Here is a 26,576-nt window from a genome sequence, read left to right on the forward strand (position 1 = left end):
TAATGAAATAATTGTTAGTTTAAGCCCTACTGTAACTGCATAATGACATTAGTCCTGAAATACTACTAAAAACACTAAATGATCTTATAATTTTAACATATCTGATCGGAGTATTAATCTGAATCACACTAAAAAGGCATGTTTAAAGAGACTTTTGTTAGTACAACATATACACAAGATGGCATTCCTCTAAGAATTCAGACATCTCACCAAGGATAAACCTACATATTATAGACCGGTATATAATGAAGATAACATGATTTTAACAGGCAGTAGACCAAAACAACATGAATATTTGAGTAATGACAACCTTACAGTATGAAAAACTTGAGAAAATGTATGTTCTAGAACATGAATGTGTACCATATTTGATTCAAACCATACATAATCACATTATATCACTATTTTCTGCATCTCCTATTAGTGTCTTTCAGTGATGCAGCTCATTTATTTTACCTGAAATCAAAGAAAGAAAAAAGAAAGGGAAGATTAATCACATATATTTCGGTGTGTCTGTAGTAGCAATGACGTGGTGATGAAAAGCCCTGAAAATGGTCCCAAGTTCATCTCCTGACCTTGATTGAGAAATTCAAAAGTCGTTTCTTTCTGGCTGTGTCTCTCATCTCCAAACATGTCTTTATAAAGCAAGCAGAGCACACAAGGAAAAACACTGCTTGCTCTCCTTAAAAAAAAATATTGATTGCATGCATTTATTTTCTCTCTCCTCCCCGCAGCTCCTTCCAGACTGATGACGATGATGAGGTGTCTAACAAGACGTGGGTGCTGACTCCCAAAGTGTACGAGAGTGACGTCACGCACATCCTAAACAGCCTACTAGACGGATATGACAATAAACTCAGACCTGACATCGGAGGTGGGTGCTGATTTTCCACAGATGATCCGTTTAGTCGCAGAATCACAAAGACGTACACCCACATTTGTGCAATCAACTGCATATATGCACTCATTGACTGACATACATGCTTATATCCAAGCAGTTTGCGCATCAACTGTAGAAAATAGGGGATGTAGCATGTGTGATGTCACCCACTGATTTCTAGAAGGAGCCTGGAGCCTGCCATATTTTCACTTGCTGAAGGCAGATAATCTGTGCTTGTGCAACGGTGTAAAGCCTGAAACACTTGTTAATGAAAGCGAATCAGCCCCAAAATACACCCCTCTTTAATCTTTAATATGATTCTCAAAATTGTCACTAAGAAATACATTAAAGGGAATATTTCTCCTTTTTTTGGGAGAATCAAGCAGCAATTAGAGGAATTGCATCTTAAGGCACTTATGCAAACTGCGGGGATACTACTAAAAACACATCTAGTGACACTTCATGTGCACATACTTATCAGATTTTTTTTTCTTAAATAAAAAACACAAGGTCTTACGGAGCTGAGGAAACAGCCTTGTGGTCAGACATGTTCCTCAACAGGCAGAAGACGATGTGAGAGCGAACGAAAATCACCATTGCTGGTGTAATTGGCTTCTCACACAACAACAGTGTGTGGGTCAGGAATCTGTTGACTTTTTGTCTTTATAAAAACAAAGACTTGCAATTTGACTTCAACACCAGAGACACATTACTTCACTTGGACTCTGGCCTGATGGCTTGGAATCAATTGATATCCTCCCAAAGCCCAAAGCCTAAAATCATGTTATACAAAGTAGTTTTTTCTTCCTGACAACAGTCATATATTTTTAATTAATATGGCAGCTGCAGCCGGTCACATGGCACAAACACGAGGGGAAGGTCCATTTTGCAGTCTTTGCTTATTTACCAGGAGCTTTCCATTGAGTTTTGCAGGTTTAAAATGATGCATTGCCAGTGGCTGGTTAGATCACCTGGGGCTAGTTAACAATAATGCAGCTAATTACTTGCCGAGAAGCCAAAAAAACCTTTGTTGTGTTTTGTTAAAAATGGATTTGGACCTGATAAAATGTTCAAATCACCGACACTAGTCACAGGAATAACATACCAAGACACACCTGATTAGTTTGCTATTATAGTTTCATCTACTCTACCATTATTCTGTTTGAAATACTAAAATGGCATCAAATTCGGAGGACCCGTGACCTGCTGAAGACTCAAAACACAAAGTTTAAGACTTGGACTTAACTCTGCCTCCACAGCTAAGACTTGTGACCTACTTGAGACTTTCCTCACCTCTGGTCGGAGCTAGTAATAATGTTAGTCTTGCCACCTGATACATATTTGAATATCTCTCCTGCAAATTGTGAAATGATAAGAAATAATGACTTTTTAATGGCATGAAATGAAAATGGTAGGCCAGCTGCAGCTGGATGGCCTATGCATATTCACTGGCTGTAGAAATTGAACACAGAGGATTTAATATGCGCTGCACACAATTCATTATTACTCCATGCTGGGTAGTACAAGGTGTCCTTGTGTGTTTGCCTTTGTCTATTCTATGTGTGTGTTTGTGCAGTGTGTTGACAGGCTGCTGGGCTGATTATAAAGTGTGCATACTTGTGTTTATGTACATGCATATGTTATGGTCAAGATAGCAGTCCATCATGGTCCTGCAAGCCCCGTCTTGTTGATGTGAGAAGTAGACGAGGAGCTAACACCCTTCATTTTGACAGACAGCTGGGCAGGGCTCCCTTGTCTGCACAAGTGCACATATATCCTAAAGCCTGTCACGTCCATCTGCAAGAGCAGAATAGGGAGATATTCAGTACCCTTGAATACTTGATTCATGGGTCAGTATTCCTGGGAAAACTGGTTTAAGTCAGAATCTGTCACAGACCCTTACAGAATAATAAAGATATACCACTCTATATGCTAGCAATGAAATGCCTCTCCAACCTCTGTAAGGGCGCAGGGTAGTGCTGTTTTAAAGCAGCAAATGGCAAAAATAGTTTGGCAAAATGCCCCGGTCTTATCAGTCTATGTCACGGAGTTACAATGGAGGCACTTTACATTTGTCTTGTTTGCCTAAATAAGGTGTTGTGTATTGTGCTGGTGTACACACACACAGGGAGAGGAAAACTGCAACTGAAATATGCAACCTGCACCCGTAACAGCAGCAACAAAGGGCTCCTTCCAAAGAAGAAATATTGACCCCTTTTTGTATCTCTGCCAGATGAAGTAATCACAAACCGATGAGCCAGTTTTCAATTCATTTATTTATTCAGTTAGTAGAATCATGTTCTGGGCAGGTAACAGATTCATTTATCTGACTTCATATTATTTCTGGGTTTTAATTAGGTGTCCATGCTACTTGGAGCCACCAACATTTAAACTTGCCTATTTTATTATATATTTTTATTATCATTATTCCCTATTTTTTGGTATTTTTGCCCTGATTGGACAGATGAACATTGTAGGCAGACTGGACATAGGCAGGAGAGACAGAAAGGTATAACATGCGACAAAGTTCCTATGGTTGGAATTTGGATGTTGTGGTTACATGGCAGCTACTACGATGCTCCAAACCTGCCCAGCTTTTAATTATTACTCCTGTTTTGGAATGTGCTGCGGACTTTGTCACTGCTCCTGTCTCTGTTGACCTAAGGAGGAAGTATAGTTCAACCTAATTAGCTGCTTCTTCACATCTGACACTAAGAGGTTCTTGCTATCCCTGGATGTATAAGGATGTATATGGATGTATAAAGAGAACTGGATACAGCGTTGGAGGCAAAGCCCTGCTCATTCCAAAAATGTTTGTCAGTGGCATATGGGGCCAAAAAAAGTTCAACTTCCAGGGTATGAAATTAACTAGACCTTCCGCATCATTGGGCCATTGAACAAGTGCACGAGAGACTTCTGTCCGTCAAGCAGCTAGCTTCCAGTTTAGCCCTCTGCTGACTTGAATGGCGATCATATGCGGCTCTTTTAGACTTGAGAATCGTTATTGGACTCAATGGATGAAATCACATCAGTGAAACAAGTTATTTTTAGGGAGTTGTGACTCCTGAAAAATATATCCACTGATCTACAGTGGATATACTGATCTACCTTGCGATATAAGTCTATTTTGGGCTCCGGTGGCATCCTGTGATGGACCCTGTAACTCCATGGTTTGGCCACTATGCTAAATTGGCTTCAAAGCATGGCGCTGTTCCTGGGGGCGTAGCTGCCCCCTCCATGGCCAGTTATTTCAGGTGGACCAAGCTGGATATAACACTGCCAAGGATTGACCTGATGCAACTTTAAAGCATGACTAATGAATTGACTGAAATGTTGGCACAAGATGAAAGCAGCTGAGTAACACGGATACATAGAGTAAATCCGTTTTATGTCCTTTCCACATTCTGTATATGTACAATGCTGCATGTAATGTGAAGCATTTCATGGAGGCCAGCATCTTTATTCTTAAGACTCTAGAAGAGGGCTTGTGCTATAAATTGAAGAGCAGCTCAGATGTGCTTTGAGGTGCAGCTTCAGCGCAGAGAGCCGCTGCATAGCTGGGCGGCAGGCTGCCACCGTCTTAACCATCATCTTCAAACACGCTATGATCTCGCTCACTCAGCGGTGGTATTCCAGCTGCTGCCAAGTTCCACAGCTACAGAGGGGTTATAATTAGCTGGCTATACTGTCATCTGATCCACCAACCAATCAACCAACCAACCATACCAAGGCAAAGGAAAGATTCTCCTCCACTCCTCAGAGTGCTGAAAAGCTGTGGATTTAGATTCATCGCCGAAGTCCTTTGAAGTCCATTGTGATGCTCATTTAATTTTAATGCCCCTGGAGTCTACTGTACGTATGAAAACTGAAGCAAATAGGACAGAGACACTAAGAGAGAGAGAAAAATCTGTAATTCTTAAATCATATTGCATCCCTGGCTTTGATCAAGGTCATTGCCTACTAGAAAATAAAAAAAGATTGTTTCATAGAATTCACAAGTAAGGAGAGAAACGACAAGGACAGAACGTTATTAAACAGTGAGTTTAATTAACAGGTCCAAATGATTGCTAATGCATGATGCTGCATTTGGTCAGGGTCTATGAGCTAATTCTATCAGCCTTTTACCAGGACGCCTGTGGTGGGTGTGTTGGCATGTATTATGTCGTCTCAGACAGCGAGTTAGAAATCTTAGCACAACCACTTCATGTTCACTGGCATCTTGGAATAATGTTTCCTTGGCATCTGTTGCCGTATTTATGAAAGACATCCACTTTTCCAGTTGGCGGTATGAAATAAGACACATTTGTTTTTATTTATTAATATTGTATTTATACCATGCCTGTATCTTTATGTAAGATTTGACTAATAAAGCAGCCGAGGGTTACATATTCTCTGTATCACATTTTCAGTAACAGTAATTTCAATTATGTCGGCTCAGTAATATGCACTAGTCTTCATCACTTACTGACAAAAGGAATACTTGATTGTTTAGAAAATGCTGTGAGATCTAGTGTTCATTGAGAGCATTGTGTACCTGTGTCTGTGTGTGTGTGTGTGTGTGTGTGTGCATGATTTTGCTCATGTATGTTAAAGTGTATGTTGAAGGGTGGGGGTGCAATGCACATTGATGTATGCCTGTGTGACATGAAAAATGGATGCAAACCTGCACTCACTCCCTCCGTCTATCTCTCGTACTCACTGCAGCTCCCACATCAAGTCTTAACCCGACTCTCCTCTCCAACATAACGTCCACTCATCCATAAACACACGCATTACATAGTAAAGCGTACAGTAGTGATCCAAGCTGACATAGAGGATGTGACCGAGCATAAGTGTCCCGTTTGACACCAAGCTGTCCAATTTCCTCAGCCATACTTTGTCTGACATCTGTCTGTCCACCTCAGTAAGACACTAAGATGTGTAATGCATGGCAGTGGACAGATAAAGACATGCAGGGGCTCAAGAGAAGACAGTTTCCATGTAACTGCTGCTCTAATGTTGCAATGTTTATTGATAGGAAGTGTAATCTTCTGTCAAATCTTACCAAGTCAAAATATTTACGAGGCACTTCTACCCCTAAAAGTGCGTCTCTGTGGGAGCGTCAGGCATCAGCGGGTCTGTGAGAAAAGACAGTAACTGATTGGCTATCAAGAGGAGCTCAGTGGCCTGAAGCATAGAAGGGTAGAGAAAAGGATGGATGGGATGTTGCAGAGGGGACAAACGTATTGTGTTAAATGGGTCAGGATTTTGGCCGTAAATACAGACAAAGCATGTGGTTCTCTGACATTGGCTGGAAGCCTGTTTAGAAATGAAGTTGGCCCTGCAGGTTGTGGTGTAGTCTCCTTGCAGACAAAGGGACAGGGATTTCTCTCTCATCAGCAATTTCTGATGCATCTCAGAACAGATAACATTCTGATAATGTTAAAGAGTAGAATAAAAACAGTCAAATACAGTCAGAATATTTTAGTAAAATACTGTATATGCTTGAGTGAATTGAATGTCAGTGGCCTAGAATTTAGCTAAAATGAATCAATCTCCGGGGCTGAAAATTACAGCCAATGTGGAAGTGCCGAGAAGTGCACTTCCTCTAATGGCCACTAGAGGCTGGCTCCAAAAGCGAGGCAATTATCATCGACCTACATTATGAAAATGTCCAAATTTACAGCAGAAATAAACATGTTTACAGCCTAACACAAATACAATTTTGGTCTCTATAGCTAATTTCCCCATTCATGACAACTTTAAACCCGTTTACATATTATTAAGGCTAAAAGTTATGCGTAACTAAGGGCTTGTCTAATGTTGTCTGCGATGCCTCACCATGTGTACTCAGTCTACCCTCTTGTTCAAGTATGGTCACCTCTGGATACAAAAATCTAAGACTGCGATGGGCAGAATGTCCGAGATTCAAAACAGGACTTCACAAGCCAATGGGTAGCATCACAGTGTTAATTATTATTATATAGTCAGAGCCAGAAATTCACAATATGAGATCTACAACATATTTTTACTTAGCAACAGGCTGCAACAACCTATTGAACAATCAAACACCAAATTACAAACACCCGAGACAATTACAACGTCAGTAATTGATTAAAAAACATTATTGAAATGAGACAATCATTTTTTTTCTTTTTACATTTGTCTTCATTAGTAGTGCATTGAAATATCAACCCAGTATGTCATAAAACATTTTACTATTGGTTTTAATGTTTTTACTGAAAATATTATCTTGATATTTAGTGTATTATATTTTTGTTTTATTTTATTTTATTCTGTTTGATTTAATTTAATTTAATCTAATTAAATTTAATTGGTTTTATTTCATTTCCTTTTATTTTATTCTGTTTAATTTAATCTAATTTAATTTAATTTGTTTTATTTCTTTTTTTTCTCTATTTTATTTCTTTTTTATGAAGATTTCCTCTTTAAGGTTTTGAAGTAATTTCCAGTTTGGATAGGACACTTTGATCGGTTGTTGTCAGATCTTCCTCGCCCTTTTCTCCATCACCTACTTTGCATTGTCTAATTTTAGCAATGTATTGTTTTAATCAATTATTGATGGTCTTTTATTGCTTTTTTGATTTTTGCTTCAGCCTGTGGCTTGAATATAAATATGTTGTTTCATATTGTGAATTTGCATCCTCATTAAGGTCGGTGACAACAGTTCCACTGAACTTGGTGCAGACAGTGTGCAAGAATCCAAAACTTTCTTTGAGATGATTTTATCATACACACCTGTCTGTCAAATGTGTATTAGATAAAACTTTAAAAATATATTACACTGAAAGCTAGCTGAGCAGTAAACAGCAGCTTTGTATTCACACATTGCAACAGGGAGATTATTTCCTGCTTTTTCTTCACTGATGATAATGATGATAACAGACAAAACCACTACAACTTCCTAAATCTTGTTGTGTAAGTGCATGATAAATCATTGTTCGTCTCTTGTGCTTTCTTTGCAGTGAAACCAACAGTGATCCACACAGACATGTTTGTCAACAGCATCGGTCCAGTAAATGCCATCAATATGGTGAGTGCAATATCCTGTTAATGTGTCATCGTTGTTATCAATAATCACCCTCAAACTGCATGTAGAAGTGAAGAAGAATTTTTTTTCTAACTATTTGTGTTCAGCCTGCCTCCATGATCCTGTGGGAGCTGAGCGTATAATGATTCAGAGAGTATAGCTCTCTGCTCTGGAGCTGGCAGGGTTTCACTGTCTTGCTCAAGCACACTTCAGCAGGGCAGATGCTTGCTGTCATGGTGGATTGGTTGGTCCACCTAATCACTATGCTGCCCCACTGCCCTTGCAGTGCAGCAACACAATGCAGGTGTCAATCAGCTACTTAACTACTGCACTGGCCTCTGCACCACAGGGGAAGAATGTGGTCCGTTTAATGCATCTGCGTTGCATTAAACGCCTCTTATTTGGATATTTTGCCAGAAATAAGAGGCTTTTAATGCAATTAACAGTTGATCAATTGTGTTGCTCAACACGCGGGGCAGATCTCAAAGCAGTATATTTGCAAATGGCTGCATGAGTTGGCAGATCCTGAGATGTTCGCACTTTGTAGTTGCCAACAAATTGCATCAGTGACAATCTGAGGTGTCACCTGTTCAAGCTCTTTGTGGTTTGTTCAAATAAACAACTGGTTTTTGATTTTCCTTGGATCTGGTTTGAAGACAAGGTTGTTGTTTTTTAAGCTTTTGATCATGTCTGTCTGTTGTTGTGGTTAGAGTGACACATGTAAATTGCGTACTGGTTGCACTGAATTATGTTTGTGTTCAACAGCTGCAGGACTGTTTATTTTCTTTAAACATTGCATCTATAAAAATGTGCAAATAAAACCTTTGTGTCTTTAATAAATCTTCCAGTAATCTAGAGAACCATGAAATGAAACCATGAAATAATCTTACAGTCAGGTTAATTAACAAGTGCATGCATCAATCTCCATTTTGGAAATACCAGTTTTGGTCATATTGCCTTTTCTGTCAGTATCTGGATGACTATGGATTTGGTTTTTTTGTCATCATGTCTTCTATTGTACACTTCTAGTGTTATTTTATCATTTAACAACACTATTCCTTTGAGAAATAAGAAGCTTGTGATGTTTGTGAAGCCAAGTCTGTGTAGCATTTGTTATACTACTCTTAAAATGATGTTTCAGTCAATATGAGTGGGAGACCTGCTTCCAAAAATCACATCAGTGTATTCCTTTTTATAAAAATCACCACAATTGAAAGTCAGATTCAGATAAGAAGACCCTACTCCATGTTGTTTTGGTAACGTTTTCCACAATAACACATGGATATACTGTATTTGTACGCATATATATATGTATTTGAAAACTGGGGAATAGTAATAGGATATATCCAGAAGCTGTCATGCTCCAGTGACGACCAAAATAGGGCAGAACAGTTCATCTGATAGCGGAGAGGGAAAATGTTTGTCAGAGAGGAAGGAGGATTAGAAAATGAGAGTCTCAGGCAAATCTCGCATCAGCGTTGTTTTCTGTGTCATTGTTTTCTGTGGCAGGTTCCCGCTGAGAACCCACTTCTGTGGTAATTCTGCCGAGCAGTCTGCTCTACATGGTGGTGGCGTTCCATTTCACTTAGTCTTAGCTAAAAAACACCCACTCTCAATAACGGCAGCCGCAGCGAAGTTGGAGGAGAAGCATTGATGAGATCAGATAGAAAATGTGACTTTGCGCTCACATTAGGGAGCCTGCCTGCGTGCGTGCGTGTGTGTGATGAGGGCATCACGCTGACATGAAACGATGACTGATTGCTGCACATTCATATGTAATCAGCGTGGTTGGGCCAGTGTGTTCGCACTGTGATATGACAAATGTGGTGTGGTAGGTAGATTTTCTGAAGAGCATCTCAACATGAACACGATTCTAAATTTTTAATTGAGCAGAAATCTTTGAAATATGGTAAATTGCAGCCCATGTTAGAGGGGGGGTGGGATGGGATGGGACAGACTAACAGAGAGGAAGAGATTTGAAGTAGAATCATTTATTGATGCTTTGTAGCCACTAGAGCTGAGCTGTTCTGTGCTGTTCTTGAATGTGTGCTTCTGTTTGAATTTAAAGTGAGATTCTGTAAAAGATCCCAGAGTATGTATAGGTTAAAGGGAAAAAAAATGTTGATCCTACTCAGCAGGGCCCAGATGAAGATCCTAAGGCATTCAGTCTTTCTCTCATCATTGTATTTGAACTGTCTGCCTGTCCTTTGTGGGGGGAAAAAGATGTTGAAAGGATGGGAATGTTGCCTGGTGAAAATGTTGTTTTTCAAATCTCGTTTAGGACTCTTTGGCATGGATTTAGGCTTTATTGTTGGGCTAAGCTTTGTCAGGAAGTTAATGCCTCTATGCCCTCTTACACACAAATCCCCAGATTTTTTTTCTCTCTCTCTCCTGCTGTACTTCACTTTGAACCTCAGGGCTCAACCATTCCAAATAACAAAATAAATAAGACTGATAGCTCCCTCTCACTCGCTGACTCTCCTGCCCCCCTCACATTAGACCACATCACACCTTTGCTCTCAGCTCTTCAACTCTGCACATGCCCCTTTTCATCCCTAATATGTAGCTTCCAACAGCTCTCACAGGGGCTGAATAGGAGACAGAAGGTTTTGTCAAGCTCAGGACAAAGTGCTGCCAAGGCAGCAGGTTATGAGGTTAGATAATACTCGAGCCAAACAAGGGGAATTATTAATTGCCCCGTTGAACATTTAATTTTCAGGTTGAGGGCGTCAAGATGGTCTTTTTCAACAGAAATCTTTAGTCGGGACAAAAGGACTTCTTGGCCTGAATAGAAACCATCTTGTCTGAGGAAAAAAAAAAGTGCCTCCAAAATGTGTTCCAGCGTTAAGTTTCCACTGACATAGAAAAGTTCCCCTCACAGAAGAAACAGATGAGTGCTTTTGCAGCCAACATTTGATCTCATTGCATCTCACAGTTAAAAGCCACACACTGGTGACAGCAGTGGTTGCAAACAATACTGTTTGCGAGGTTCCCCTGACAAACAGAGACTTTCATCTCGTGTGTTACATAAAGCATGTTCAGCTTTTAAACTCAAGTTCAACATAACAATTCGGGTAAGACTGTGTTTTATCTGTCGCCAGGAATACACCATCGACATCTTCTTCGCCCAGACCTGGTACGACAGGAGGTTAAAATTCAACAGCACGATGAAGGTCCTGCGTCTCAACAGCAACATGGTCGGGAAGATCTGGATTCCAGACACTTTTTTCCGCAACTCCAAGAAGGCCGACGCCCACTGGATCACCACGCCCAATCGCATGCTCCGAATCTGGAATGATGGACGGATACTCTACACCCTCAGGTAGAATGTCAGGGATGCTTACGATGAGATATGAGTTATTGAACTGATTTGGGTATTTGTCATTCATCTTAGACTCACAGTTTGATTGAGTGTGTGACTGGACGGCCGCATCATTCTACTTACTACTATCACCACCATTTTATTACACTGAAAGCTTAAATTGTCAGCTGTCATTATCTCTGCCATCATGCATCCTGTTATAATGCTCCTATGTTTAAACTGAGAGATAAAAAGGCATCTAATTTTAGATTTAGTGGAATGATAGCAAAGATGATGGGGAGTTCAAAATATATTTACATAAGCTATTAATTCTAGTGCTCTCTGCTGAATAAAGCAGAAAGCAAAAGATAACAGTGAAAATGCATTGTAACTAGTCTCAACTCAACAATTTGAGCATTTAAAGCTGGACTAACAATAACTATGCAGCATTTTCTGTTTTTATTTGGATGATTATCAATTTGTTGCCAGCCCAGTTTCCACCAAACACTTTCGGTATTGTACCTTTGGAACCAAAAGTAACCCTTCAGACATGGTATCGAGACCCTAGGTCTGTTGAGCATTTCCCCTGAAAACAGTACTCTTAAATGTGGCCGAGGTTGTTGTCACTCACTGTTCCATCCAGCACTCGCTGTATTTCTTCATAGATCGGATGTCTATACCTTGTTTGCTGTCCACACAATGAGGTTGCACACCAACATTTTCAGAGCAAAACAGAACAGTGAGAGTCTCTCGATGGGATATTAAAAAATAGGGGGTTTGTGAATGTAGTCCTTCTCAGGCAAGCTCAGCCGGCTGTAGCCCACAGGAACAATGCTCCACAATGCTTTTCTTTTCTCCAACTGAGGATTAGAATATACACAGTTCACATAATCCGGTTGACATCAATATATATATTTTTAAACCACTGACGATCCACTAATTACTAAAAGTCTGTGGCATCAAAGACAGACAAAAAAACAACTGAATGGTCAAAGTCGTCATATTGACATTTAAGTTGCGCTGATGGATTCAAGTCGTCAACTCAATGCATTGAGTAACATTACAAGTAAACGTTGTACCTTAAAAGTCGCCAGCAGTCGGCCCAGTGAATTGAGTATTTTTTCTCAGACTCCAGCTGCTGCAAGAGACAGCAAGATATCCTTTATTTTTATAGTTGCAGTTTACTAATGTAAAACTTGCCACAGTATGAACAGTGGTTTCAAAACCAGCCACAACTCAGCCCTGAGCACAGTGACCATCAGCTATTGACCAATCAACAGACTGCAGTGTTCACAGCTCCACCTTTTAGTACCAGATCTGTGTGCTAGGTACCCCAACAGAGGGGGGACCAAAAATGGGGACGGTGCGGAACGGTTCCATTGGTACCATCCACAACTTTCCACAGTGAGAACGGAAAAAAATACGTACTGAACTGAACTGTACTGTAATGCTCAGTGGAAACAGGGTTTTAGGGGCTCCCTGCTCTTCCTGGCGTCCACCACAAGCAACACATGTACTTCACTAAAGTATTCTGAAGTACCCAACAACTTACGGCTTCTCTACATAAATGATTCATGGTACTGATTATCCTGAACAGGCTCAGGGCAATTTTAAATTCCAGCATTTTAAATTTGACATTAATTTGCATGCAGGAAACCTGTCCTACTGAATCAGGCAGGATGTTGTTAGTGACAAGGAAACGCTGGAACTGCATCGCCATAAACTGATGTTTGTAGGCACTTTTGTGTGTAGCATTTGGCTTCTTCAATTTTTTATTGTTTTTTTTTTATTAGTTTGAGTTTCTGAAATCTTTGGGAATATTTTTTGAATATTATAAATGTTATGCAACTTATAAATATTGCTTGATGATCCAATGGCCCATTCTTGCCTGAAGAGCGACTGATTGGAAGTAGTATAGTATAGTAGTCAAGAAGTCACTGCTGTCTGATGGGTTGGTGTAAAATCCCTGGAACTAACAAGGAACATGTTAAAGGTGTAAAAGAGGAGGATAGATTGAAGGGGAATATTAATTGTGCTTATTATAATATTTTACATGCCATCATAAATACAGCAGACGTTCACACTGACACCACAATATATCATCAGTGATAATAAGAGAGAAAGTGAACTATTCTGGACTCAATCAAGCTGTGATGGATGTTCTGCTATGCAGAACACTACCCCTCCACTTCATTAATTTGTTAAGGAACTCAGAATTTAACCAGTGGTTAATTAGGATGACCGCTGTGATTGGGAGGACAATGATACATGACAATAGCGAGTGCATGGATGGGTAAAGTCATTTAAGGTCATTCTCTCATTAAGTGGAAGTTTAATGACTTTGCCTTCAAACTCCCTCAAGTGTGAAAAAGGAAGAGACGGGTGTGTTGCTGTGAAAAACATCAATTTAGTTTAGTGAAATTCTAATTAATAATTCCTTGTGTTAATGCTGATAAGGTTAGGGGGTTTAATTCAGACCTTTCAGGACCCTCTTAAACGTAAACTGTTGTTTTGTGGTGTGTCATTTAAAATGTATATTCATGCATATACACTCTTCTATAATGACTGAGTCAGTGGATCCAAATATTGTGTCTCTGCAGGTTGACCATCGACGCCGAGTGCCAGCTTAAACTGAACAACTTCCCAATGGATGAGCACTCGTGTCCCCTGGAGTTTTCAAGCTGTAAGTTTGGCCATATGCTGATCCCCTACTGTTTTACCTCTTCCTCTCTTTCATCTCAAACACACACACACGCTGTGGCCATGAACGAACAACATATGAGCCTAACAAAGACATCATTCGAGGTGTAATTATGCAACAGCCTAAATCAAGGAATTTAAGCTGCACTAGTTTTTTTTTAGATCACTCTAATCTCTAATAAGATGAGTCATATATTGAGGTTTCACAGATGTATGCATATCTTAAGGTTTGTATGCATTTACAGTATGTACAGAATATCTTGCTCTCTCTGCCAGCAAAAATGCTACCACATGCTTCAGAGAGCTCTGTGACAGATAAGGGAAAATACAACACTATGCATTTATGTGAACAAAAACATGTTTATTCAAAGTATGTACTGGTGTTTAATAATAGATGTCTCGTCTGCCAACTCGACCAGAGGTAAAGTCCTGATTGATTTTCCTGCACGTTGTCGATACTGCTCTAAAAGACATCTCAAAAAGTGACACGAGTCCAAATGAGTCAGTCCCTCCGTGTGAGGAGTGGATGGGGGGTAAGTTATGCTAATGAGGCCGCTATGGATCTACAGAGAAATGCACCATGGGATATTCTCCAGAGAGAATGCTTCCCAAATAGCTCCAGAGTAACAAGAAAGAGGAAGTAGGGGGGTAGCAGGCCTAAAAATGGAACAGAGGCATTCATTTAAATTTGATGAAAGCCATGGATGTTTTCAGAACTTTGAGGATCGCTTGATGTACAGTACATGAGCGCAATCTCAGAGGCAGCAGGCGGAGCACTGCGCTGCAATTTATCACGCGGCATATTTTCTCGACACGTGCCACAAAGCAACAAAGCATTGCAGATTTTCCAGCGCAGCCTCTTTTGCGGTGATTTTGGACACATGTACTTTTAAGCAGACTTAAATGACATATACTGTATCATTTTAATTTCTTAACTTCAGCCACAACTTGTTCCAAAGTGAATTCACGACACTGAGCTCCATGAGCATTGTTGTTCGAGCTTCTCAGTAAGGACACTGAATCAATAATTTGTCCTGGACGCATTGCCAGTGAAGGAGCAGACGGCCTAGCTGCCTGTCTGCGTGCCCGGCTGTAATGTGGCAAATGGGCAGATCCTTCCATCCCCTGCTCCTCTGAGGTCCAGCATTACTGGATGTCTGAGAGCACTTTAGTAATAAAGCCATTTAAAGTTCAAGCTGAGGAAGTTTCATTTGCATTATTCAAGCCACTCAGCAGCACACAGCTCATCACTTGACGAAAGACAACACTAGAGTATTCACAAGATAAGGAGCCCCCATTCCAAATTCAACTTAGTTTAAAGGAGGCTAAACTGTGCCTTTTTATTCACATTTGGATACCAGACGTAAATTCAAAATATCATTTGATTGTGATAATGCATCTGCATCGTCTTAAGTGAATCCATATCAGACATCTAAGATTGTTATTTGATTCTCAGAAGCAGGGAGCATCCTCTTAAGGAAACAGAATTACTGGATTCAAACTCGTAGACAGACGTGGATCAATTTTGTAATTTTTGCTTTTAAGTCAGCTGAGTGTTCCAGAAAAAAAAGAAAAAAAAAAGTTTTCACTCCACAGATGGACTGCATATTTTGTCAGGAGTCTGTTATGTAATGGTTCTTTCATGAAAAGGTTTATTTGCAAGCTAGCTGACTGTGTGTATGGATTACTCTGAAATAAAACAGACTGTGCTCTGTGCTTTTGTTTTATATTGAATGCCGCTTCAACATGTTGTTTTAAATAGCAGAGAGCTTATCCAAGGAGTCAAGCCTTAAGATATCTTCTGAAAGGAATGAATTTTTGCACCAAGCTAAAGCTCCATGTTTCTGTTCTGTCCTGTTCAGATGGCTACCCCAGGGAGGAGATCGTGTACAAGTGGAAGAGGAGCTCAGTGGAGGTTGGGGACATCCGCTCCTGGAGGCTCTACCAGTTCTCCTTCGTTGGCCTGAGGAACACCTCTGAGATTGTCAGGACTGTCTCAGGTAAGAAAACACTTTGATCTAACATGCCTTTTTTCCTTCTACATGTCTCCAGTGAGGGTTGACTGCATGTTCTTTGCCGGTGACACACTGTTTGTGTCATAGGACGGTCGCATGAGTGACAGAAGTGATTTCTTGAACATGCAGCAACAGAATCGGGGACTCCACGGGTGCTGCACGACACAGCATTCATGTTGAGCATGATATATTTAATCTGATGGAGGCAGGAGCGTGCAGGCAGCATCACCTTAATGTGATGATACGGTGGAGTGAGAGGCATTATTATTATTATCGAGCTTAGCTGTGCATGCCACTGACTCTAAACACATTATAAACTAAAGTGAATTTCTCTCTCTGACTCTTTCAAAATTGCCATTTCTCTTTCAAGGCTGACCTATAAGCAATCACTGCTGATGTGTAGACTGGTCTGACTCGTGTCTGTTGCTAGGGGTTACCACATGAGCTTGACTCAGGACAGGGACACGACCTGTTGTGACTTTTATCCACCTTTTGTTCTCACTGACTCATGTACAATCCATAGGGGCTGCCTACTCCATTCATATATCACTGCCCCTGTGGGATGGGCAGACATATGCTGCTGGCAGAGTGGGATGTATTGCAGGAACAATATATCCAAGACGGTGTCCCATTCATCCACTCAGTGCACTCGCTTGAAGCTTTTCAGCTTTCTCTATATTTTTGGCCCATACATCATTGCACAAAAGTTCTTATATGGCTTCTCCTGACTGTGTGTCCCCCTTTTTTTTCACAAGACTTTTAGTGGCTTTTAAAGATACACTGGACTTTATGGTACAAATTGTGATACTTTAGAAGGCAGTTATGAATATTTGTGATGACTGTAAAATCAGATGTGTATTTAACCCTTTTTGAGGCAGAGGTATCATGACCTTCAGTTTGTGGCTGCAACTCCTGGAACAATTTAATATTAAATTAAATAAAAATCATACATTTGAGTGTAAGTATGTAAAGAAGAAGAAAGCAACAAAGAAACAAAGACTAAGCGTCTTACAGTCATTGTAAAGAAAGCAGTGCACAATAAGGATTCATTATATTGTTATGTACCTGCATACAGTACAATTTAAAAGCCTTTACTGTTTGCTGGTAAAGCTCTGACACAGAGTCCTGCAGGGATCCATTTTTGAAAACCTGCACCCGCCTATACCCGTAAAGCTCAGTACCAGTACCCACCGTTTACCCTTCATTATGTCTAAGTCAAAGCCGCACCCGCTTGCAACTATTAATAAAAGTCCCGTGACCCGACCTACACCTGTGATTAAACACACACAGGCCACAGTCACTCACAACAAGCTGGGTTCTCTGTTCTTTAATTACAAATCCAACAGAGGAATAGTCTCTTTCACCAGCTGCACTCGATACCGGTATGGAAAAAACATTCCGGGGCGTCGGTAGCATAGTGGATAGTGCCGGTGCCCCATGTAAGAAGCACCTGCCTCGCTGCAGCGGCCGCGGCTTGATTCCGGCTTGTGGCCCTTTGCTGCGTTTCATCCCCCCACTCACTCTCTCCCTGTTTCACACACTTTCCTATCCATTAAAGGCAAAAGCCCATAAAAAAAATAAATATATTTTTATTCTCAGACACTGCCTGCACGCATGTAGTTCATTTTTACCTTTGCCCGTACCCATGAATTAATATATATACACATTTTTACCCGTTACACAGCTTTGTCTTGGCAGCTTACCCAACCTGGTGCAGGATCTGCTCTGACATATTGACTGTCTCACCTTCATTTATTTCCTATTCCTCTACTGTTACATTTGTGTCAATTGTCCACCATGGCATGCCCTAACAAGGGTGGATGGATAAATAATGTGGTGCCGATTAAATGACACAGAGGACTTTGTGCATCATTCATGCAGTATATTTATGGTGTACTGGCTGCGTTCCATTCACAAAGATGGAGGAATATGAATATTTGCTCGAGGAAAAACAGGAGAGCCACTGTGTTTGCATGCATATGCTTGTTTGTTTACATTTATATTCATGAGCTGTCGGTAAGTAATGTATGTAATGTTCTGCAAGGAATTATATGTATTCTTTACGCCTGTCTGTGGTGTGAATCAGAGAAAGCCTTCCCACAGAGATTAGCTTTGGCCAGAGGAGAGTTCATTCTCATTAGAGCAGCTGCATTATCCAGAGGAACTGACAATAAAAGATTAAAATAAGGGTCTATTATATATGTACAAGTAAAATATACGCTCATGAATCCCACAGTTAAATTGCTTGGAAAGAAATACAGCCATCTCAGCAATTATTTGCTTAAATTTGCAACTTTAAAGGTGATGAGAAAAGAAAAGCTGCCATATGTTTCCCTATAAACACGGTCATAGACGGGTTTATGTGCTTCAACGCAATCTCCTTTTCATGAGATGTTCAATTCATCCAAATCTATCTGTGATGTGAATATTGATCAGGGGGAATGGATGTTTTTGGTTGTTGTCCATTTGTCTATAATATACTATAGGCTGAAAAGCTACAGGAAGTTAAGTCATTGTTTCAGATGTGTGGCAGTAGGGTCATTATTCTGGCTTTCAATTGCAGCTCAGTATGTCTAGTCATTAGTGCTTCCCTTTCAAAATAAAAGCCCAGGCTGTCTTGTGAGAAGTATTATCTGCACTGTAGTGAAACAGGCAAATAGTAAAGTGGAAAATTACCATATAGAGTTTTGATCTTTTTCAACATGTGAATGAGTGTTTTTGGTGATGCAAGTGTAGGGGTGTCAAACATACAAAGGGCCCATTCCAGCCCACTGGATGACTTTGCACACCTAATAGTGATGCACTTTTGAAGGCTAAGAGGTGCCAGGTTTCAGGAACAAGTGAAACAGTGAGTAGCTTTCTTTATGTAAAATGCTGCTTCAGAGGCTTCTCCACCCCGACCAGAGTATAGTCTCACTTTATTTTTTTGTGTTAGTTTGGTGTGGTGATGTCAGGATTACTACACAGGAGTGGAAATGTTTCGCAAAATGCACGTCATGACAGTGAGTAGTCGACTTACTGAACGTGATACCGAGGTATATTGTTGAAGCTGCATTTATTCTTCTGAAGACATCACAGGCTGTTTGTCATCTGATTTGTAAATGGATAGTGTTTTTAATATGTACTTCTTTAAACAAGAAAATGGGGAAAATTTTGTGTTTGTAATTTATAGGATATTACACAGTGGTTTTGCTGGTATGGCCCACCTCTGATCAAATCCGTGGCCTGTGAAGAAAAATGACTGTGACACAACTGCTATAAAGATATAGTAGAGTATTGGCATCCTGAGCAAAAAGTCACATTCCCTCTGTATGTGTTGTAATCCAAGCCTTCCTGTTCTTCGTTGTGGTATACAGTCCTGTCACGCATGCATATTAGTGCACAAGTCCCTGTGTGTGTATATCCCACTGGCTAGCTAGCTCAGAAGGCGGTTGCCACTGATAAGGGCAACATATTGTTGCAAAAGGTAGCACCTACCCTCCAGTTCCCCTTGGGTTAACACAGTTAGCTTAGCACGGTTGCTGTCGTTAGTGATGTTCAAAATGTTAGCGCTGTTAGCTGCTAGCTGCCGGCTCAGCCACCTCCATGTTGAGAGCTGTGTGCAGACAATCTAAATCCAAGACTGAATCATAGATATGTTGCATACAGCTTCTTTAATGTTCAGCTTAAATGGGATAGCTATGGAACTCGGAGGCAATGCTCCCCTATAATGAACAGTTAAGTTTAAGGTAATATTGTGTTTGGAGTGTTTGCTTTGCTCTGTAATGGTTACAAACATATCTGTGACAGAACACCATGAACCATCAGCTTCTGTAGACAACACATTTTAGAAATGTTTGATTACATAGGAATACATACATATATGTACTGCACTGGCCTTTGCAGTGTAGTTTATGATTTTAAATATTTGAATATATATAGTCAGCAGACGCACAGAATCATGTTAAGGTGAAATGCTCACTTGGCTGACAAACCGAGCTCCATGTGACACAAACAGAAATACGCTTTTATGGAAACGCACACAAAGTAGCCAAGGGAATAACCAAAGTCACCCAGTCGTTCAGTAATTCGCCGCAGTTCAACAGAGTGTCACTGCAACGTTATGCTCACACACACACACCCACACACACAGGGAGGGTTGTGGTGTGTACGGTGCATGTGCGTTGAGAGACCAAATGCTTGAACAGCAGTGGTGCAAGTTGATTAAAAGATAAATAATAAAATCGTGCTTGTAAATTTTCTCTCTGTTTAAATCAAAACATTTTTCAAGTGACAACATAAAAAGGCGATCTGTGTAGGAGGGTGAGCTGTAGTGGAGAATCTGCAGCGTCCTCTGACTCTCTCTCTCTGATCTGGTTTGTTATTTCCACAAACAGCCATCTGCTCTCTTGTCAGAGCAGAGAACCTTGACTGTGGCTGAGAGACCTCTTGTCTCATTTTGCAGTCAGTTTGGGTATCTGACCTGCTTCAAGATTCATGAACACAACATCTGTCTCAAAAAGCACTCAGTTAGGGCCTTATAATTACCCAGTCATCTCAAGCACTCGCGATGCAGTGCGTAGCGCTCCTGAAAGGTGTGCTGGAAATGTCAGAAATATTCCTTAATGTGCTGCATCATTATCAGCTTCTTCTGTGCATTTTAAATATAGACAATCATTATTATAATAAACAGTTGTGGTGGTGATTTAGATGTTTCTGCTTTATTGCTTTGATCGCTGAGATGATAAATCCACTTCTCTGACAGTATATCATTCTAATTTTTTCTGCAGTAAATTCAATGAAAATCTTGCTTGACGATTCATTTGGCTTTTAAAGTTGCTTCATGGTTTCATCTTCTGGTATTTCTAATTAATTATGAAAGTCAAATATGCATTCAGATTCATATAAATAGTAGTGTTGGGCAGTAGCGTCACTACAAGTAGCAACATTACAAATTTAACTACATTTCTCAGTAGCGTGGTGGTAGCATCAATATTTTCTGAGTCAAATAACTTTTCAGTAGCGAAGTTAATTAATTGAGTAGCTCTCTTTACCAGGAAAAGCTCTGAAGTGCAGCTGCCTTTTTCTGCAGAGGTCTGGATAAAACTAAGGATAATAAAACTGAGGATAAGTAATGTGACTGACGTCAGCGCCACACCAAGGTGGTGTATAGACGAGGGGAAGCAGCACTTCCGTATGACATCGCATTCTAATCCTTCAGATTATTCTGCTTGCTGCTTTGCTATTGGCTTTTCTTGGCAAGACCCGCCCCACTCTGCCTCTGATTGGCGACATTGCACTTGTTGACAATCTCTCATGTGTCTTGCTCATAGACTATAGATATTTAGTGGATCTGCAGTGGACACAAGAGAAATAGACACAACAAGGGCCAAGAAAAGAGCTGGAGAGACGGAGAACAGGATTAAGTAGGAAGAGAGGACAGAGACATACTAATGTCACGTGTTATCTGCATTTCATGTTCTAATGTCTCCCAAAAAAGAAAAGTTTTAATTTAGGCTTGTTGTTTTTTATTGTTTATATACTGTCTTTTTTCATAATGGTTTTATTGAATGAAAAATAGATTTTGGATGTTTCTGAATTGCTGATAAAGCCAAAGAGCAACTGAAAGAGGCCAGGACAGAGAAATGCAAGTAGGAAGAGGAGAGAGGAGGAGAGAGAGCGAGCGATGGGCCCACTGATGATGTCGTGTCATTGGAGGACATGTCCAAATGTCACAAAGTCTTTAAAAAAAGAAGAAAGCCTTTTCTTGCCTGCCTATGTGTTTGACTGAGATAACGCTGATTTGACAAAGTAACACAAAAATAAAAGTAGCTTTGCAGGAGCAAGTTACTTTTGCCATTTTCTCATAGCTTAGCTTGCTGCATTTCTCTGATGATAGCTTCAATGTAGTGAAATTTCATTTTGATTTAGAGTAACTAGTAGCTTAGGTCACTACATTTTCCAAGTAGCTTGCCCAACAATCCGATCCAATCCACTTTATTTATATAGCACAGTTTTAACAAACACAAGGTTTCCAAATTGCTGATAGAAATGTTAGACTATTACCAAGAATTTTATTACTTATCATAATTTATCATATCTGATATGTATCTGATAAGTTTCCTTATTTTAATCATGTTATGTGAAGCAATGAGGACTGGATCTTGCGTGAAAGGTAGAATATAAACAGTCAAATACAAGTAGTTGTGTTTTTTTTTCTTAGAAAAATAAAAAAATAATTTTTCGTTGTTGTGTGGCTACATCCTAAATGCTATTAACATGCCATTTAGCAAATGAAAAAAGTATGAGAAATGTTTTTTTAGTATGTACGGAACCTGAGTGTGAAACCAATAGCACATAAATTGCAAACTTTTTCCAGTGAATTATCAAAGTATGCAAACACTGTATACTACACCTGCATAAATATCCCACAGTGCAATGAGGTAGAGGACAGCGTCCATAACAGACAATAGCGGACAGCAACCGAGACAGCTTTGTAACGTCCATAACGCTTCAATATAAGTGCAAGAGGAAGATTTTATTTTGCTAGGCGTAAAACATTTTTAAAATATTTTTTTTTAATTGCTAGTGGAGCTGATGTTGGCACGGGTTACCATAGTTACGCATCTCCATTTGGCAAGGAAGCTCTCAGGAAGTGACATGCAACTGTTTATTTACACATAAGTGTGTCAAATGATAGTACACATATGGAGTATGTTGTGCATAGTATAGTATTCCAGACGTAGCGCTAGAGCAAAGTTTGAGCTCTGCTGCTGTATGACTGCTAAACAGTAGTGAGTAGGAAGACTGTCCTTCAACCATATGACCCTGGGCTCGAGCTCCCATCTCAGCATCAGCTGGTGTGTATCACACTGTGTCGTCCCTGAGTGAGACACTGAACCCCTGCCAGCTAACAGTTTGTGTGTCTTACTTATAGGTAGTTACAGTTATTCTATAGAAACAAAGCTTTTCACAGTATTTCAGTTCAAGCGCTGTATGCTGAATCACCATCAGTTTAACAGAATTGAAATGGGTCAGGTGAGGCCACAGAAGGACACATAATAATAAGCTAAGCAGACAGGCAGGCAGGTGAATTGGCCGGATCCAGACAATGAAGACTGCAGCAAATAGTCAGAGGAAGAGATTCCCTCTCATTCTATGAGACAAGCCAGTCTCTCCCAGGCTCAACTTGTCACAGCGCTACTCTCACGAATTAATGTATCTGTGCTTGTATTCTCCGAGTATCTTTTTTTAATAAAAAGTGATGCATGATTAAAGAGCGATTGAGTGATATTGTAATTGAAGGGGGCCGGGGCGGTGACATGCCATCTGCTGCTCTCATCCAGTTGTGCTGCAGCTTTTTTATAAAGGCTATGTCTGTTTTTATTTTGTTCCTCTTCTCTCCCTCAGCCACTGTCCAAAGGCTTGGTCTCTCAACATGTCACTTCACATCAGAGCCGCCTGTACTGCCTGGAAGGCTATACCTGCATTTATAAAAACAGACACACACACACATTTGCATGCACGCACGCCATCTCAGGCCAATAAAAAAACACATTCACTGTTGCTTATGACAAGCAAGGACCCTTGAAAGGACGCCAGTGGACTAGAAAGAAACTAAAAAGAGATGCAGAGGATTTTGAAGGTAGGACAGCCAAGGCACACTAGGCACGTTGGGTACAAAGCTACCGTTGCTGTTAAGTTAACCTCAAAGTTAACCCCTCAGTGACTGGGTTAAGTTTGATGCTGGGAGCTGTGTTCTCACCCATCTGCCAGGTTTGAGTTCGGGGATGAACATCATAGTGCAGACAAGGACAGAGAGGAAAGAAAGAGAGAGCAGAGGGAGGAGGAGGTGAGGACAAATCATAGAGAGGGGGGATGGGAATAAAATGTAAAGGGATGATAGTTGTGGGGTTTTATTGGTCCTGCAAAGGAAAATTACAGAACAGAAGCCATGTTTCCACTTTACAGAGGTCGGGATGTGAGGCTTTGAGCAAAATGTGTGGATTTACTGCAGCTAAGGTTATATTTTGGGGACGTGTGTCTCAATACCTACATAAGAAACATTATATAAACCTGCTCTCCAATTGGGTTTTTGGTAGTTTTGCAAGCAAATGACCAGGAGATTAGAAACAGGTTTACTTTTCTAGCTTTGACTCTGCATTGTAGTGTGACTTGGGAGCTGGAATATGTAATGTGTGTGCATGAGGTTGAAGTACACTCTCAAGAGCTCAACAAAACTAATGTTAGTTTTTATTAGCTTTATTACCTATTTGCATCCAACAACAGCGCTGTGGTTGCATTAATACATTATGGATGCATGTGTTTGATAAAAGAAGATGTATCGTGAGGGGAGTACCAAGATGAATGAGTGATTTGTTTTATCAAGAAATGGGTGATTAGTCATTTTGTCCAAAGCCGCTGATTAATGTAGCCAGCGCGGTGCATTTACATTAACTATCAAATACTATCTTAGGGATCTCTCTGAGGCCGTTAACCATCTTCCCAGCACATTAGCGGCACAAATGAGCTCAGAAAAGCATCGCTTAGATTGCCATGGAGCTTTTCCTTTCGAGTATAAAGGGAATCATTGCTATTTGCTGTCTTTCTTCCTTGTTTTGTTACTCACTTTTCTGGGATGTTTGGATGTTTTAAGCAGGGCAGGAGGTGCTTAATTTGCCGTCCTTTAAGCCAAGCACAAATGCGTGCTACATGGTACCTATTTGTGTGTGGCTGACAGTCTTCAGAGTGCTTTGGTCTGCGCCTGTGTCCACGAATTAATGCATGCTCCTATGTGTCCATTTGTTTGCATGCACATTTCAGTGTGCGCTCTCCACTGGATACGAGTCTCCTTTTTTTTTCTCTACGTATTGAAAGCTATTCTTAGAGTGACCTTCCAAAAGCCATGCCGTGCAGCCCTGTTGTCTGTGTGCGCCCGCCTGTGTGATTCAGTTAGAGTGGAGAAAGCCCAGGGACACATCAGTGGCCCTCTCCCGATTACGGAGCTCCACAGTTTGCAGATGATTCTTTGATGGGGCGAATCTGGAGGCATTATGGTTGAAAGGAAGTGGCCCGACGAGAGGGAAACAGTCAGCCGAACAAACACATGAACGCCCATGCACACGGTATATATATACATATATATATATATATATATAAATAAACACACTCATGTAAGCGCAGTCACTCTCTGACATGCTAAAGGATTCCCCTTATAGCTTGGCAGAGTGCATGGTTGCCCTATCTTTAGGCCCTTGGTGCTGCGAATGGGGACTTAGATCATAATTTAATCCTCTGATACACAAACATACTCATACATGACTAAAATAGACAGATCTGCCGCATCTTTCGTTCTGATTTGAGTCCATATATCATATATATGTATATATATATATGTACAGGAGTCTTTGTAGAAGATAAGATTTTACTTTTGGATCAGGTGTTTCTAGAGGTGTGGACTCGAGTCACATGACTTGGACCTGAGACAAACTGGAGTCACGAATTTGATTATTTTAGACTTGACTTGACAAAATTAAACAAAGACTTGCAACTTGACTTTTACACCAATGACTCGACAAGAGTCTTTTGACTTGGAAATATTGGATACCTTCCCCCAAGCCCAAAGATTAAAAAGTATGATTTTTTGCATGTGTGTTTTTTTAAGTGTGCCATGAATCAATTTATTTCCGAAACCAGCCAAGACTATTTACTCCCAGCAAGTTGCCTAATTCCCAGATCCACTTTGTTTGAATCAATCTCACAGCATCCAGTCAAGTTTTAGGAGAGAACCAAGAAGAGCTAACATAACGTTACTGAGCGCTAGTTGAAAAATTACACCAACATTTTTTTTGTTCATGTACAAAAACTGCTCAGCTGGTCAACACAAATTTAAATTGCAGTATGAGACACATGTGGGTTGAAAATGACAGTCAAAGACACAACAACTTCCTACTTCATTCAACATTTGTTGAGTTGCACAAACAGTAAGTCAATGCCAAAATTAGCATAGCTAGCTACCTTAGCTAACAGTAGCTGAACAGCTAAGAAACATATTAACAAACTTGTTTTACAACTAAATGTAAATTTTAAAGAGTATTCATGATTTTTGTAAGTTTAATAGTTGGCATTACATTTGTTGAGGAGTGCATTATGTTTGCTTAGGAATTCAAACTCAGACTTTAGGACTTGGAAATTGACTCAAAACTTGCCTGTCTTGACTTCTGGTGTAGCTATGATACATTTTATCAAAACTGTGTTGCTTTACGATTGCACTGCCAAACAGGAAAGCTGTACCTTTAAGGATATCCACTTAAAACAGAGGTGCTCAGACATGACAACATGGTCTTGGCGTCAGGAGGTTTGTGAAATCCCCCAGTGGTGGTGTGGTAACATGCACGCCACATACGAGTTCCATAGCAAAAATCCAAAGCAAATTAAAGGGAAAATGTTATCAAATTCCTCGAAACGGAATGATGCCACAGAGGCATGGATGCTTGTCACCACCTTTCTGGTTTAATCAAGAAAAGATGGAGGGGAGACAAAAAGCAATAAAACCAAAATGCCAATAGTTTTTTTTTATTGTTACGGAGACATTGCATCCCTGATCAAATAAAGCACCTGTGAAAGCACGAGCATATTGTGTGAAATTATTCCAGTTTCCAATGCATAAAT

At 40.3% G+C, this 26,576-nt stretch overlaps 1 protein-coding gene across 4 annotated transcripts in view; it reads left to right on the forward strand.

Moving 5' to 3' along the window:
* Positions 1-26,576, forward strand: part of gabrg2 (gamma-aminobutyric acid type A receptor subunit gamma2) — a 62,440-nt gene that overhangs the window by 10,920 nt on the left and 24,944 nt on the right. For all 4 annotated transcript variants that reach the window (XM_050040689.1, XM_050040690.1, XM_050040691.1 and 1 more), the window contains exons 2-6: positions 735-874; positions 7,846-7,913; positions 11,012-11,232; positions 13,812-13,894; positions 15,774-15,911. In XM_050040689.1, coding sequence (XP_049896646.1) covers positions 735-874; positions 7,846-7,913; positions 11,012-11,232; positions 13,812-13,894; positions 15,774-15,911 — 650 coding nt within the window. The remainder of the gene's footprint in view (positions 1-734; positions 875-7,845; positions 7,914-11,011; positions 11,233-13,811; positions 13,895-15,773; positions 15,912-26,576) is intronic.

The sequence above is a fragment of the Epinephelus moara genome, chromosome 3 (assembly GCF_006386435.1).
Source record: "Epinephelus moara isolate mb chromosome 3, YSFRI_EMoa_1.0, whole genome shotgun sequence".
Taxonomy (NCBI): Eukaryota; Metazoa; Chordata; class Actinopteri; order Perciformes; family Serranidae; genus Epinephelus; species Epinephelus moara.